Raw genomic sequence first — 12476 nt, 5'->3', positions numbered from 1 at the left:
GACAAAGCAGTGGTGCCAGCATAGCAAAGCAGGAAATGGCAGCATCAAAAAGAAAAAGTATCTGCAAAAAGAAAAAGGGGACAGTGGGGGGAGAGCTGGAATGTTTCCTGTGTCTCATACATGCTTGTAGAGGAGCAGATGCCTTGGCCAGGTTTGCCAAGCACACACCTGACATGATATAGAGCTGCAGTACAAATGCTCCCGATATTAAACACCGCGCTGCTCTAACATTGCATACCTCTGGGAGCACTCAGACAAAGTCACAAATAGGCCAAGAACCTGTACGTTGAGTCGCACCTCAGGATGATTTCAAATAGCTAAAAGCCTACATTAGTCAAAAAAAAAAAAAAAAAAAAAAAGTCAACTCATTCAAAAGCACCCTGACACCGCGGTGCTGCTCTCATTACTGCAGTAACACTGCTGGGAAAAGCAGCGGGTTCCTGGAGGCTTTCCTTCTCAGTTCCTGGAGGCTTTCCTTCTCGCCCTTGGGCACCGCTAACCCAGCACGGAGGCTGGTGTCACCCGGGGCACCACGGAGCTCCTGGCCCAGCCTCCGAACCCATCAGTGTCGGAGCAGGGAGCGCAGAGATTGTAGCTCGTGGCACCGGGGTGCCCGCAGCCATCGGGGGCACCGCTGCTGGCTGCCGCCCTCCCAGCAGGGTCAGGACCTCAGCCTCCACTCGGAGAGGTGAGAGGAGATGAGTTCAGGGAAGCCAGGGGTGGGAATCAACAGGGACTGATTCTGCTCATGGACAGAGAGGGCTCTGCTTTCCCCAGAAGTGGAGATGTTGTCCCCAAGGAAAGCACGGGCAGTGCCTTGCCAGATCTGAAAGGACAGCTTCTCCCGACTGTTTTGGAAACCAGAGGGGGCCAAAATCAGCTGGTGACCACAGCCAGACCCCCACAGCCAGATCCACAGCACCGAGCCCTACTACGGCATGATGGATGTGCCACCGCAGTTCCCTGCTGCTGCTCAGCATCCTGTCCCCCGCAGCCCCAGCTCCCACTGCATTTTCCCCCCCCAAAAAAAAACACCAGGACCCTGCTCCTCCTCCACGCACTCCTACTTCCCTTGCAGAAAAAGGATATTAACACTGGAGACATTGGGTGCACACAACAAAAATGGGGAGTGGGATCTCCTGAAACAGAGCTGAGAATAACCCGAATCTGAGATTAATGGCCAAGACAGGTTGGAACGGGAAGGGAAGAGGAGACTTCTCCCCTGGGGCCAGAGACCACGGGGAGGGAGAAGCGAGGGAGGAGCGGCTGCTCCAGGCACTCTAGGGCCATGGAATTACTTTGTCCTGGGAAGCAGCAGGTCCCCGAGCAGCGGGTGGGGGTGACATGAGCTACTCGAGGGGTTTCACAGTGTGCTCCCAGCAGGGGAGTCCCCAGCGCACAGCTCCCGGGCCCCTGCTCAGCTCTGGGTCCCTTTCCAGGGACACATCACCGCTGCCAGCCCTTGGGGTGCTCGCCCAGGCCCTGGCCACAAGTGCTGCTTTCACACACACGAGAATTATTTCTGCAGATGGAAGCGGGCTGAGGCTGCGAACCTGCCACAGGGGACGTGCATCCCGGCTGGCAGCAGGGCTTCAGGCCCCGGGGGCTCTTCCGAGAGCCCCCGCTGCGGGATTCCCAGAGAGCTGCAGACATGCACAGATAACAAGGCTGTTTAGGAGATGCTGCTGCCTTAGAGAAATCAGAAATGCGTCTGAGGCATCTTTCCTTAGACATCATTAAAATACTGCAGGGAAGTGGCTTCTCCGTCCCATGGGAATTAAAACTGTCAGCCGATCCGAACCAAGACAGAGGAGTTTCAGATGTGGGGAACTGAAACACTGCATCTCCAAACTGAAACACTGCGTCTCCAAATTTCTGCAAGCCCTCCCCCCGTTTCAGTCCCTATTCCCTTATCCATTTGTTCTGTACTGTAAATCATCTGAAATTAAAAAATATAAATAAGTCAGCTTGAAGAACACGAGCTTTTTGTTCCCCAAACGTTCAAATGGATGTTTCAAATATCTCAGACAACGTATTTCAATAGATTTTTTTTTTTTTGAAGCAAGTTCACTGAAACAGCTTCCCTCCTACAACCAGCATCAGTTTTGCTAACTTGACATTTTCTGGCACCAGGTATCTCATCAAACCAGGACTGACCAGCTCTGGATGTAACACACCTGAGCGAGCCTGGGCCACCCAGCACATGGCTGGAGGAAGCAGCCTGCAGCATCTTCCCTGCAGGATCCGGCAGGCAGGGAGGTAAGCAGCATTGATCCTTTCACTAAGTGATGGATTTGGAAGAAGGAACCTGTCTGGGTTTGTTTTGTGTTGCAGGGAACCACAGCCCCGTGTAGGTCTGCACACTCAAGGTGCAAATAGCGCAGCTTTGTGCCGCACAGAGCCTCCTGCACGCCGCTCCATCACAGCACATCTGCCGGAGTCACACTTTCCATTAAGAGAAGAGCCTGCTAATTTCCTCATCAGTAGCAGCAGTGACTAATTAAAAGGAAAGCATCCTATGATTAAATGAGCAGCACCCAGAAAGAACGAGATCCAAGCACACCTTGGGCATGGTGTGGAACACCAGCTCTTCCCACGAGTCCTCCCCATAAATACTGAATTTCGTCCCCAGGACATCTCACCCTGCTGGACACACAGACGTGGTGCCCTGGATAAATCATCCCCTGTTAGCTCTGTGCCTGTGCAGTGTCGATTTGTTGATGTACCCAAGAGCGTGCTGATGAGCTCTGGCAGCACACACCGCAGGAGAGGACAGCGTGGCACCTCTCAAAGGCACCACACAGCAAACGAGCACAGCGGGGAGGAGGCTGGGGCGCAGGAGGGGCGAGAAGGGCTGGAGACCTGGGGACTCCGAGGGCTCACACAGATTTCGGCTCCACCAGGGGAAGACATTTATCCCATTCACCTCTCTGCCCCCACACAGGCTGCGGGGAGCACCCAGAGCCCTCCGAGTCCCCCATTGCCACAGGCTGTGGAGCCAGTGAGAAATTCGCAGTGGCTTGAGGGTGCCCCTGTTCCACAGGGCACAGCTGAGCTAAAGGGGCTGGGGCAGGTGAGGGACGATGCTTCCAGATGCTGGATAATGTTATCTCAGAGCTCAGCCAGCACTGTCCCCCTTTTCAGCACTCAGATATAAGCTACAATGCATTATTTTGGTGTTTTGCATTTTTTTTTCCTTGTTAAACCAACTAGAAGTTCTCGAGCAAGGTTTCCAGTGGCAGAAGGGGTGGGCTGGATTTCTATCTAGGTAACAGGGGGCTTTCCCCTCGCCCACAAACACGAGACAAAAAGCCTTCTGTCCTGCACAAAGGGATGCGTGGGGTGGCCAGGCAGGGGCAGGTCCCCTCTGAGCCCAAGGCTCCACTGCTGTGAGCGGATCCAGACCAGCAGGAAAACTTCGAAGCCATTCAAAGGACTGCAGAATAAAACCCTTCTGAAAGCATTTCCATGGCAACTAAAGCAAAATACCACAGAAAGAAAATAACGACCTCAGCTATTTCCCAGGAAACACCGACAACATTTTCCTGACTCATCACTTGCAGATTTTTTATATATACACACATAAGAAAAATCGCACGGGTCACGCAAACACGCGACTCTCCACGCTTCTCGGCCTGACGCCTCCCATCAGGATCCTCTCCACCCTCCGCGTGTGGACACACCACATCCACCTCAAAGTGGGAGCCAGACCCTAATTCCTGGGGCAAAAAGCATGGAATTCAGATGAAGAGAAGCAGTGATTAACCAGCAGTCCGAGGCGCCCTTCCCTTGCCCTCTGCTGTGCCCGATTCCCCAGCGTTTGGGGCTGGCAGACCCCACAGAGCCCCAGCTGCCCCAAATCCACTTCAAGGCCCCCCAGTAAGCGCTGCTCCACTCGGCTGCAGGCCCACTTGCTATTTTATAAATAGAAGCTGGATCCGTGGATATTTTCAGCCGTGACATTCATTGTCTTTGAGGCTCCCTGGAAGGATTTGGGCATTAGCTTTAGTCCTGGTTTGGCTGCACCAACCTGCACCGCGCTCAACCAGAGCCTGCTGTGCTGCGATGCTTTCCCTACAGATTCTTTGTCCCACCAATCTAAAAGAAAAAGTTCCCCTGGAAAATGACTCGGGAAGCAGCAGGACGGCAGAGCTTTTGCTCAGCTCCTCACCCCCTGGGTTTGTCACCGCTTGTGGCCGTGGACCTCTCCTGCTCGTCCCCATCCCTCCCAGCTCCAGCCCCCAGCTCTGGGGAAGGGAGGCACCGCTGTGATGTCCAGGATTTAGAGATGTTTGTTACACGGGAACAACTTTGACAGAAAACCAGACGAGCCCAGCTTCATCCCATCACACCATGGGAAAGAAGGATTCTGCTGGAGGCTGAACGGGAGCTGAATATTTCATGCCACAGCAATACCATACGAAAGGGAAGCAGGCAGCTTCCATTTCGGGGAGATCGGAGCTGCCTGCACCACAAGGACCCCCTGCATCACCTCATCTCCTCCTCATCCCTCCCCTACAGCTCACACTGCCCCTTCCCACCCGACCTGGGGCAGGCAGGGGCTGGGTGTCGTGGCTGTGACCCCCAATTCCACAGGGGGCCATGTCCCCACATGGGGCTGTGTCCCCTTGCACCCATCACCAGGGGTGCGGTGGGGACCTCACTGAGCCCATGCATTGCCCAGGAGCTAGACAAAGCCACAGACCCGTCTCTCCCCCTGCACACCCGTCTCTGGAGGCACAGCAGATATTCTTGCTTGAACTCCTTATCTCTCCCAGCTTGAGATTTCCGGATGAATATTATCCCAGAAAATGCAAGAAAAACATGAACCGGCTCATCCCTCCACCCAGGTTTCGAGGGAGCTTAAGCTGAACAAAAGCTGCATTTCCACTTGGTCACACCTTGTAAGTACTTGAGATTTAAAGCCCTCTATTTCTCATTAATCTAAACCGAGTTCCAAACTTATCTCCCCATTAGTACTTGAGAGGTACCAAGGGGAGAGAGGGGAAAAAAAAAAAAAAAAGAAAAAAAAGAGAGAGAAAGGAAAAGAAAGGAAAAGGCTGCCTGTACAGCTCCTGCCCAGTTCTGCTGAAACCGGGTTTCTGGTGCCGGTAACGCTATCTCTAATGCTGACAGGCGTCCACGGGGGAAAGCTGGTAGAGTCCTAACATCAGCAGAAACCCCGTTATAACACAGAGCTGAAACCTGGTGGGGAGATGGGAGTGCGAACTGAGTGGGCACGAGGGGTTCTGCGAGGACACGGGTGGCCGTGGGGCACCGTCTTTTTTTTTTTTTTTTTCCTTTTTTTTTTTTTTTTTTCTGGCTCAGGGAACACCACAATAATCAAAGTCAGAGCAGAGAGAAAGGCCCGACTATCTGTGGGGAGCAGGGACTTGTCATGGGCACGGGCAGCGAGCAGGTCTCGAGGCACACAGCATTTTGCCGTTTCGCCGAGCTTCAGGCGCTTCCCGGCGCTGCCGGAGCAGAGATAAGACGAGGCTGCCGCCGGCAGCTGAAACAACAGCTGTAATGATACGATCTAAGGCAGCCCAAGCGTTCCCAGCCTCTGAGCAAAATTAACCGGAGAGGATTGACACTTCGAGCTCCCCATCCGCAGAGCTGAAGAAAACTTCAGTGGATGTCAAGGAATCCACATCCCTAAAGCATGCGGAGAGCCGAACTGCCTGATAAAAAAAAAAATCATTCATTTTCCCACTGCACGAAAGATCCTTTAATTTTCAAAGGATGCAATCTCCAAAACCAGGATAAAGCCTACTTTACGGGCAGGGCCCCGTTTTTAGCAGATGTGAGGACCGTGGCACCGCCGCGTTTTGCACGGTGCCCTGAAGGAGCTTGGTGAGGCAGTCAATTAACAGACACAAGTTCCTACAAGACCTCATAAACCCTTCAAAATGCCAAGGAGCGGAAGAACCCCCGAGGTCCGCAAAAAGAATTACCCCCAATAACAAACGGAGAGCCGGGCTTGAAGTCAGTGATCCTGGTGATTAACAGCTCTGATGACTTCCATTAGCATTGATTTGACTCCCCCAGTCTCCAACAACAAACCGTTAATAAGAGTAATTTCTGCTGAAGCGGGAGCTAATTGAATACAACACGTGCAAATCTATAGGGCACCTTGTTTTCCTACAGTCTGAGTGCCCTGCGCAGCTGTAGCACTGAAAAATTGAGTTGAGGCTAGCTGCAAGCCCAGCCCTGGGCAGAGACAGCGGGCTCCAGGGGAGGAAAGCCTCGCTGCGCTGCCAAGGCGCTGATCGCTTGGCTGAGACGAGCTGGCACGGGGCTGGAGAGATGTGTAATGGAGTTAAATAGAGAAATGGGACCTGCACCAAAGGGGAAGTGGAGCTATCTCGAGGAAGGAAAACGTGCCTGAACGTGGGACCCCCTCGGCTCCTTGGAGTGGGCAGAGGCAGTCCGGGGAAGGGGCTTTCTCCTTGACTTCTCCTGGATTTAGAGGGATGTGTGCGCATGCACAAGGGCCTTCCTGCATCAAAGCCTAACGAATCACATTTATAGGGGGGAATCATCAAACTACAAACTTCAAAGTAAAAAAGTCAGGCTAGCTATTAAGTGGGTGCAGAGCAGCCAAAACACAGGGCTAAGGAGGTGGACGAGCATTTGATAAAAATCTCATTTTGGCACGCACGGATCTCATTTTGGCACCCACAGATGTCCAAGGAGCCGCCTCCCTGTGCCCAACAGATCTGCAGCTGCCCTCTGCCACCACTCCCGTGTCCAGCTGCAGCACGTTCAGCCCGGCTTGGGTGCTCCTGAGCACCTGGTCCTGGGAGAAAAGTGCTTCTGATGCCCAGAGCACCCTCGTTCCTCCTGGCAGCACGCACAAAACGGAACCAGCAAGTCACTCGGGGACTGACTTTTATCCCTGATCTCCAACTCATTATCTGGAGCAGCAGTTAATGAGTCTGGGGCATGGGCAGAGCACGGGGAATGCAATAAAAAGGGGACAGGAGCAGGCACAGCACTGTCCCCATGCTGGCAGCTCCATCTCTCTCTCAGCCATGCCAGGAGGCACAGACACCCAGGCTGGGGGCTCTGGCCCTCCTGCCCCATGCAGGGGCTGAGGATGCTGCTGAGGCTGCTCAGACCTCTGCAAAATAACCCCGGTGGCTGAGCCAAGCTCAGTCTTGAGTCTCTGCCCTGCTACAAACATTTTATGCATTCCTTCACTCAGCCTTGGCTTAAGACCCAAAGCAAATCTTGAGGTCCCCAGGCTTCCAGGCAGGTAATAACTTTCAGCTACCTTCTTTCCTTCCCACTGAATTCAGGCAGAAGCACGAGCATGTAAATGCCTTTTGGGTGACCGTTACAGATGCTTGAACCCGTAGGCCCTCCACGCTGGCAGGTTTTCCAGCACAGCTGCAGGTACTGACCCTTCTGCCCCTTCCTCCCTCCATCATCCTGGAGACCTGAGAATTTGATGCCGATTCGGGAGGCTGCCACATTCCGCAGCCTCTCCTGTTTACATAAATAGGTGCTTTAATCCATTTTGCCAGCAGGCTTTCCTCTGGCACAGATGGCTGGTATTTTCATGGCGCGGCAGCTCTCAGATCATGACGTTCCTGGTGACAGCTGTACGTCAGCTGTACCGCGGCGCCTGCAGCACGACCCACGAGGAATTAAGCCTCAGATACCACCGTGAGCTCCCAAACACCAGCACGGCCTCTTCCCCCATGGAGAACAGCCTCCTGTGGGTTATGTGCTCGTCTCCTTGGGTGCTGTCCCAAAAAGCCATTGGCCCTCGTCACCTCTCCAATTTGCTTTCTGAAAATGAACAAAAGGATCCTAGAGGCCGGAACCAATTTCCCCTTCCTTTACAGACCCCAGAGTTTTGGCCCAGCCTAGATCCAAGTCCCCAGGAGCTCCAGCCATTGTGGCTTTGGAGGACCCTCTGGCTGGGATCTCGCCTCCGTCTCGCTAACAATGGTGCAACACCACGGAGACGGCGGCTGAAACTCAAGCGCTATTTAAACAGACGAGTATGTAGGGTATAGTTCATACCGCGCGAGTTCAGACAAGGAAAATCGGCACAGCCAGGCAGCTCAATGCGAACCAGATTTTAAAAACAAAAACATAAACCCCGGGCCCTTCCTTAAGGAAGCCCTCACCGAATTCTTTCCCCTGCTCAGGAGTCCAACATCACGCCGTGTGCTCAGCCGTCGCTTTGCACTCCGAGGAAGGACTTTAAGAAGCAGAAAGCAGCACATTGTGGAGCGCAGCCTGGCTCGCAGCCAGGGCTGGGGGGGGGAAAGCAGCACACAAACCCTCTGCTTCAGCAGCACATTTCCCTCCTGCTCTGTGGCAGAACAAGCTTTTGCAAAGCCCTCGCCGTTTGAACCCGCAGCGCTGCAGAGTCTCAGCTTCCCTAAGGCGAATCAGTCAATTGGTTCAGCAGTGTATTTAGAATCCCCCAGAGCCTACCCTTAAATCACCTTTATATTTCTCTACCCAAAGCTAATAGTTTCTACCTGCATTTTGCTTCATCTCCGCAGAAAAACAAGCACTTTCGCAGTCACATTAATAATCCGCGGCAATCTGGTTGTCGGTTCCCTGATGGAAAATTTCACAGTGCTGCCCAGCAGCGGCGGCGGCCACGCGCTGAGTGCTGCGCGCCCCTCGTGCCTCTGCTTTCCTCCCCCTGCACCCCGCAGGGGCAGAGCTGGGGGGCACAGGGAGGACGGGCAGCACCCCAGGGTGCACAGCTGAGCCTGGCCGGGCGCTCAGAGCATGCAGGAGCCTCGTGGAAGCAACCTGATGCTGAGCTCGAGTCAGTGAGCTCCCTATCTGAAGGAGCTTAGAGAAAACCCTGAGCCCCCAGCCATGGTTTTACCGTTCTCCCCTGGCTACAGCAGTGAGCAGCTCGTGTTCTGAAGCCCAGCGTGGTCCCAGGACTGCTGAATCCCACCCCACACTGCTGGGGAAACAGGGTGGGAGAAGCCCTTCTCCTCCCACCCCAACCATCCCATCCCTCCCGGAGCACCAGGGCTGCTGGTGGGTCCTCTCCCCTCCGGCAAGGTGCTGGTAAGCAACGGCACCATAAAACGTGGCCCGAAAGGATTTATCCTAATATAGCCTGGTGTGCCCCGGCCAGCCTCGTGTGAAAAGCCCACAAGGTAAATATTCATTAAATAAGCAGAGAGCTTAATATAGAAATTCAGGGAGTGAAGTACTCTTCAAGCCCCCTCACTTCTCTGCAAACAATCGGCCAATGAAGATAAATTTGGTGAGGCTGAGCACTTGCACTTCCAGGCAAGGCTCTTGTAAAAGAGAAATCACATGTTTCAGTGTTTATCATCCCCGCAGAAAGGCCTGGTCCAGCATCTCTCCACTCTAATTCCTGCTCTCGTAACTGTCAGATTATGAAACTGCAGCCTGTAAGCCTCCCGAGTTCACAGAAAAACACCTCTCTGCTCTCCGCCGCCACTTTAAGCAGATGAACTAATAAAAACAGCTCTGCTATTCACTCCACATGCCTGGGAGAAAGGAATCTGGAACGGTAGTGGCTTCAAAATACCATCAGAGGAAGCAACCACCCACAGTGCCTGGAGTCCCCTCATGCCTATCTGCTCTTCACCCAAATCCGCCAAATCACCCAAATCTTCTACCTGCCTGCTGGGGAAGCAGGGGCTGGGATTTCCCCCGATCCCAAGGATTAAGGAGCTGTTTCCTTTGTGGTGTTTGATGCCAGGAGCTCGTCCTGCCACCCATCCAGGCGGGATGGTCCCGGGTGCATGCACAGCAGGAGCCTGCACCAGCATCTCCTGAAGATGGGCAACGAGCTTTGACCACCCTTGGGCAACCCCAATGAGGCGGTGGGCAACAGAGCCACCGCGGCTCCGCTGTCACCTTCCAGCCACTGGAAGGAGAAATATAAAGGAGACGAGCTTTATAATTAAGCAGCCTCATGGACGCTTCCTCACACGGCTCCACGAGCTCCCCCCAAGGGGCAGCACGTGAAGGTGAGGCGGGGCAGGCGATCCCACCGGCAGCAGCGCAGAGAGCACGGCCGCTTAATATGTGCTGAGAAGCGAGGCTGGCCAGCCAGACTGCATTAGGCCGTCAGGGAGAAGGCGCTGGTCGGAAGGGACACATTCAGCACACCCGAGTCCCCCCCCCCCATCGCTCAGTCACTGAGGCATTAACGGCACGGGAGGACACGGGGACTGGGAGCCGGGCTGGCACGGGGCGCTGCGGGCAGCGCAGAAACGCCTCCGCGCGCGGTGGTGAGTGACTGTGCAAATAGAAAACGTGCCAGGACGGGGGAGAAGTAAACAAGGACGACTCCAGAAGCAAGGGAGTTCCCAGAAGAGGCTGGCGCAGGGACAGGGCTGGCTGTGGTTGGGAGGGAGAGCCCCGGCGCCCCGTGAGCAGCACCGTGCTGGCTGCCGGCAGCCCTCGAGCAGCGGGGGGCACGTAGTGAGGTTTTGCAGCATCTCAGCATCCCGGCTAATAAACTCTTCCCCCCAACGAACCGTGCACCTGCAGGAACCCAGGAACCAGCCCGTCCCATGCCCATGCAGCATCTGTGGGGCTCAGGGCACAACACAGCACAGGAGCAGGGCAGCACCCAGGGATTCAGCCACAAAACCCGAGCGAGAGACCAGACCGCGGCTTCTGACAGCAGAGCTCTTGTCAGCCTTATAGAGACATTTCCAGGGTGGCAACTTCTTTCCTTAATGACTACATTCAGGGAAAAGCTCGCCTAGCTGACAAGCGGATGAGAGGCTGGAGCCGAGGCAGCCTCTTGCCTGCAAGGACCGAGATAATAAAGTGGAGGAATCGCCAGCGCTGAGTCTATTTTGGATTCAGCATGCTGCTGCTGGAGCGTTCACCGGGGAGGCAAAGGCATTTGTTACATCCCCCCTGGGGACCACGCATTCAACAGACGCTCCTGCCCGCGGCTGCACCGACCCCAGCAGCTGCCACGTGGCAGCGGGCTCAGCACGGAGCCGATCCCAAAAATGAGGGATGGGAAGGGACCTTGGGACATCACCTCGTCCCATCCCCTGGGACTGTGAGGGAGCTGGAAGCGCCGAGCCGGCTCACCTGCTCGTGGTACTCGATGCCCATGCTGAGCGTGTTGATGAGGATGGCCACCATGATCCCGCGGCCGAAATATTTGCTGTCCACGATCTTGCGGAAGGTCTCGCACACCACGCGCCAGAAGGCCAGCACCCTGCCGGCGCTCCTGGCCCGGGCCCTGCCGCGCTGGGGGTCCCGCTGGTCGCTGTAGTGGGCATCCTGCGTGAATTCGTAGACCCCCTCCTCGCTGTCCGAGTCCGCCGTCTCGTTGTCCGTCTGCTCGGCCTCGCTCGCCAGCGCTTTCAGGCAGTAGGGGCAGCCCTCGGGGCTGCAGGAGCCGCCGTCCAGCTTGGTGCAGGGGCTGGAGATCTTGCAGGAGCTCGGGCAGGGAGCTGAAACGCCAACGGGGCAGGGGAGGGTGGGCTGTTAGGCAGGGTGGGAGGCGGTGAGAGAGGTCCCCCTGTGCCTGATAGCACCGAAAAATTGTCCTCAACATGACAGGTGTTTGTGAAGGGGAAAAGGGCTCCCGAGCAGAGGCAGCTCTGATGCCATCAGCAAGTGCTAACGTGGATGTGGCTATCCAAAGGACACCCCAGCCCTCAGTTAATGCAAGGACCCACAGCCACCTGCACATCCAGCCCTTTTCTCATTCCTCACTGAGCATTTCCCAAAGGGTTAAAGATCCCCAGGCCAAGCTCCTGCTCCCTGAGCACTCTTTCCCTTCTCGCTGCCCCCAGCACCCTCCCCAGCCCAGCACCCGTCTCCTTGCACCCTTGGCCGTGAAGGCCGGGAGAAATCAATCAGCTCCTCCAGCCCTGGCACTCTCTGAGCTGCAATTAGCGGGAGCGCCGCTGCCAGCAGCCTCCTTTCCTGCTCCCGCTGTTTGCTGATGCTCCAAAATCCCCAGCTTTCCCCCACGGCAGCTCCCAGCTGCCAGGTGGCTCCCCGGGGGACAGCAGCAGTGGGATATTCCCCCCATCGCCAGCTGGCTGCTAGGGGAGAGGCGAGCTGCAAAGCTCCCGACTCCCGCACAGCACCACCAGCACAAGCCCAGCACCGCAGAGCTCAGAGCCCTGCTGCAGGTACGAGCTCTGGGCTGGGGGAAATTGGCTTTTCCCTATGCAGGTCCCACCTGGAAAGGTCAAAACCCGAGGTGTTAAAGGCCACCGTGGCAGGAGGGGGGTGGCATGGACTGCCTGGGAAAGCCTGGCCTGGAAATGCTGCCTGGAGGCCAAGAGGGTTTGAAGGAGGTTGGCCCGAGCTCCCAAACCTCAGGAAGTGGAAGGGGAAAGAGCGCCTTGCGGTGAAGGTACGAAACCCTCGCCCGGGGAGAGCTGCGTTCAGTTCCTGGCGCTGCTGCAGACTTCCTGAGCAAATCGCTCAGGGCAGATTTTTAATGCTCGGCATCTGCGAATGCC

At 55.5% G+C, this 12476-nt stretch overlaps 1 protein-coding gene across 1 annotated transcript in view; it reads right to left on the bottom strand.

Moving 5' to 3' along the window:
• The window catches only part of CACNA1G (calcium voltage-gated channel subunit alpha1 G), a gene marked incomplete at its 3' end in the record, with an annotated part of 94704 nt that overhangs the window by 65793 nt on the left and 16435 nt on the right, over window positions 1-12476 (bottom strand). Inside the window, exon 8 of the mRNA XM_084298275.1 lies at window positions 11083-11450. Within this exon, the coding sequence (XP_084154401.1) occupies window positions 11083-11450 (368 nt within the window). The remainder of the gene's footprint in view (window positions 1-11082; window positions 11451-12476) is intronic.

Source organism: Netta rufina (assembly GCF_964035555.1).
Source record: "Netta rufina genome assembly, chromosome: 19".
Taxonomy (NCBI): Eukaryota; Metazoa; Chordata; class Aves; order Anseriformes; family Anatidae; genus Netta; species Netta rufina.
The sequence above is the reverse complement of the archived record's forward strand: the minus strand, read 5'-3'. Positions and strand labels throughout refer to the sequence as shown.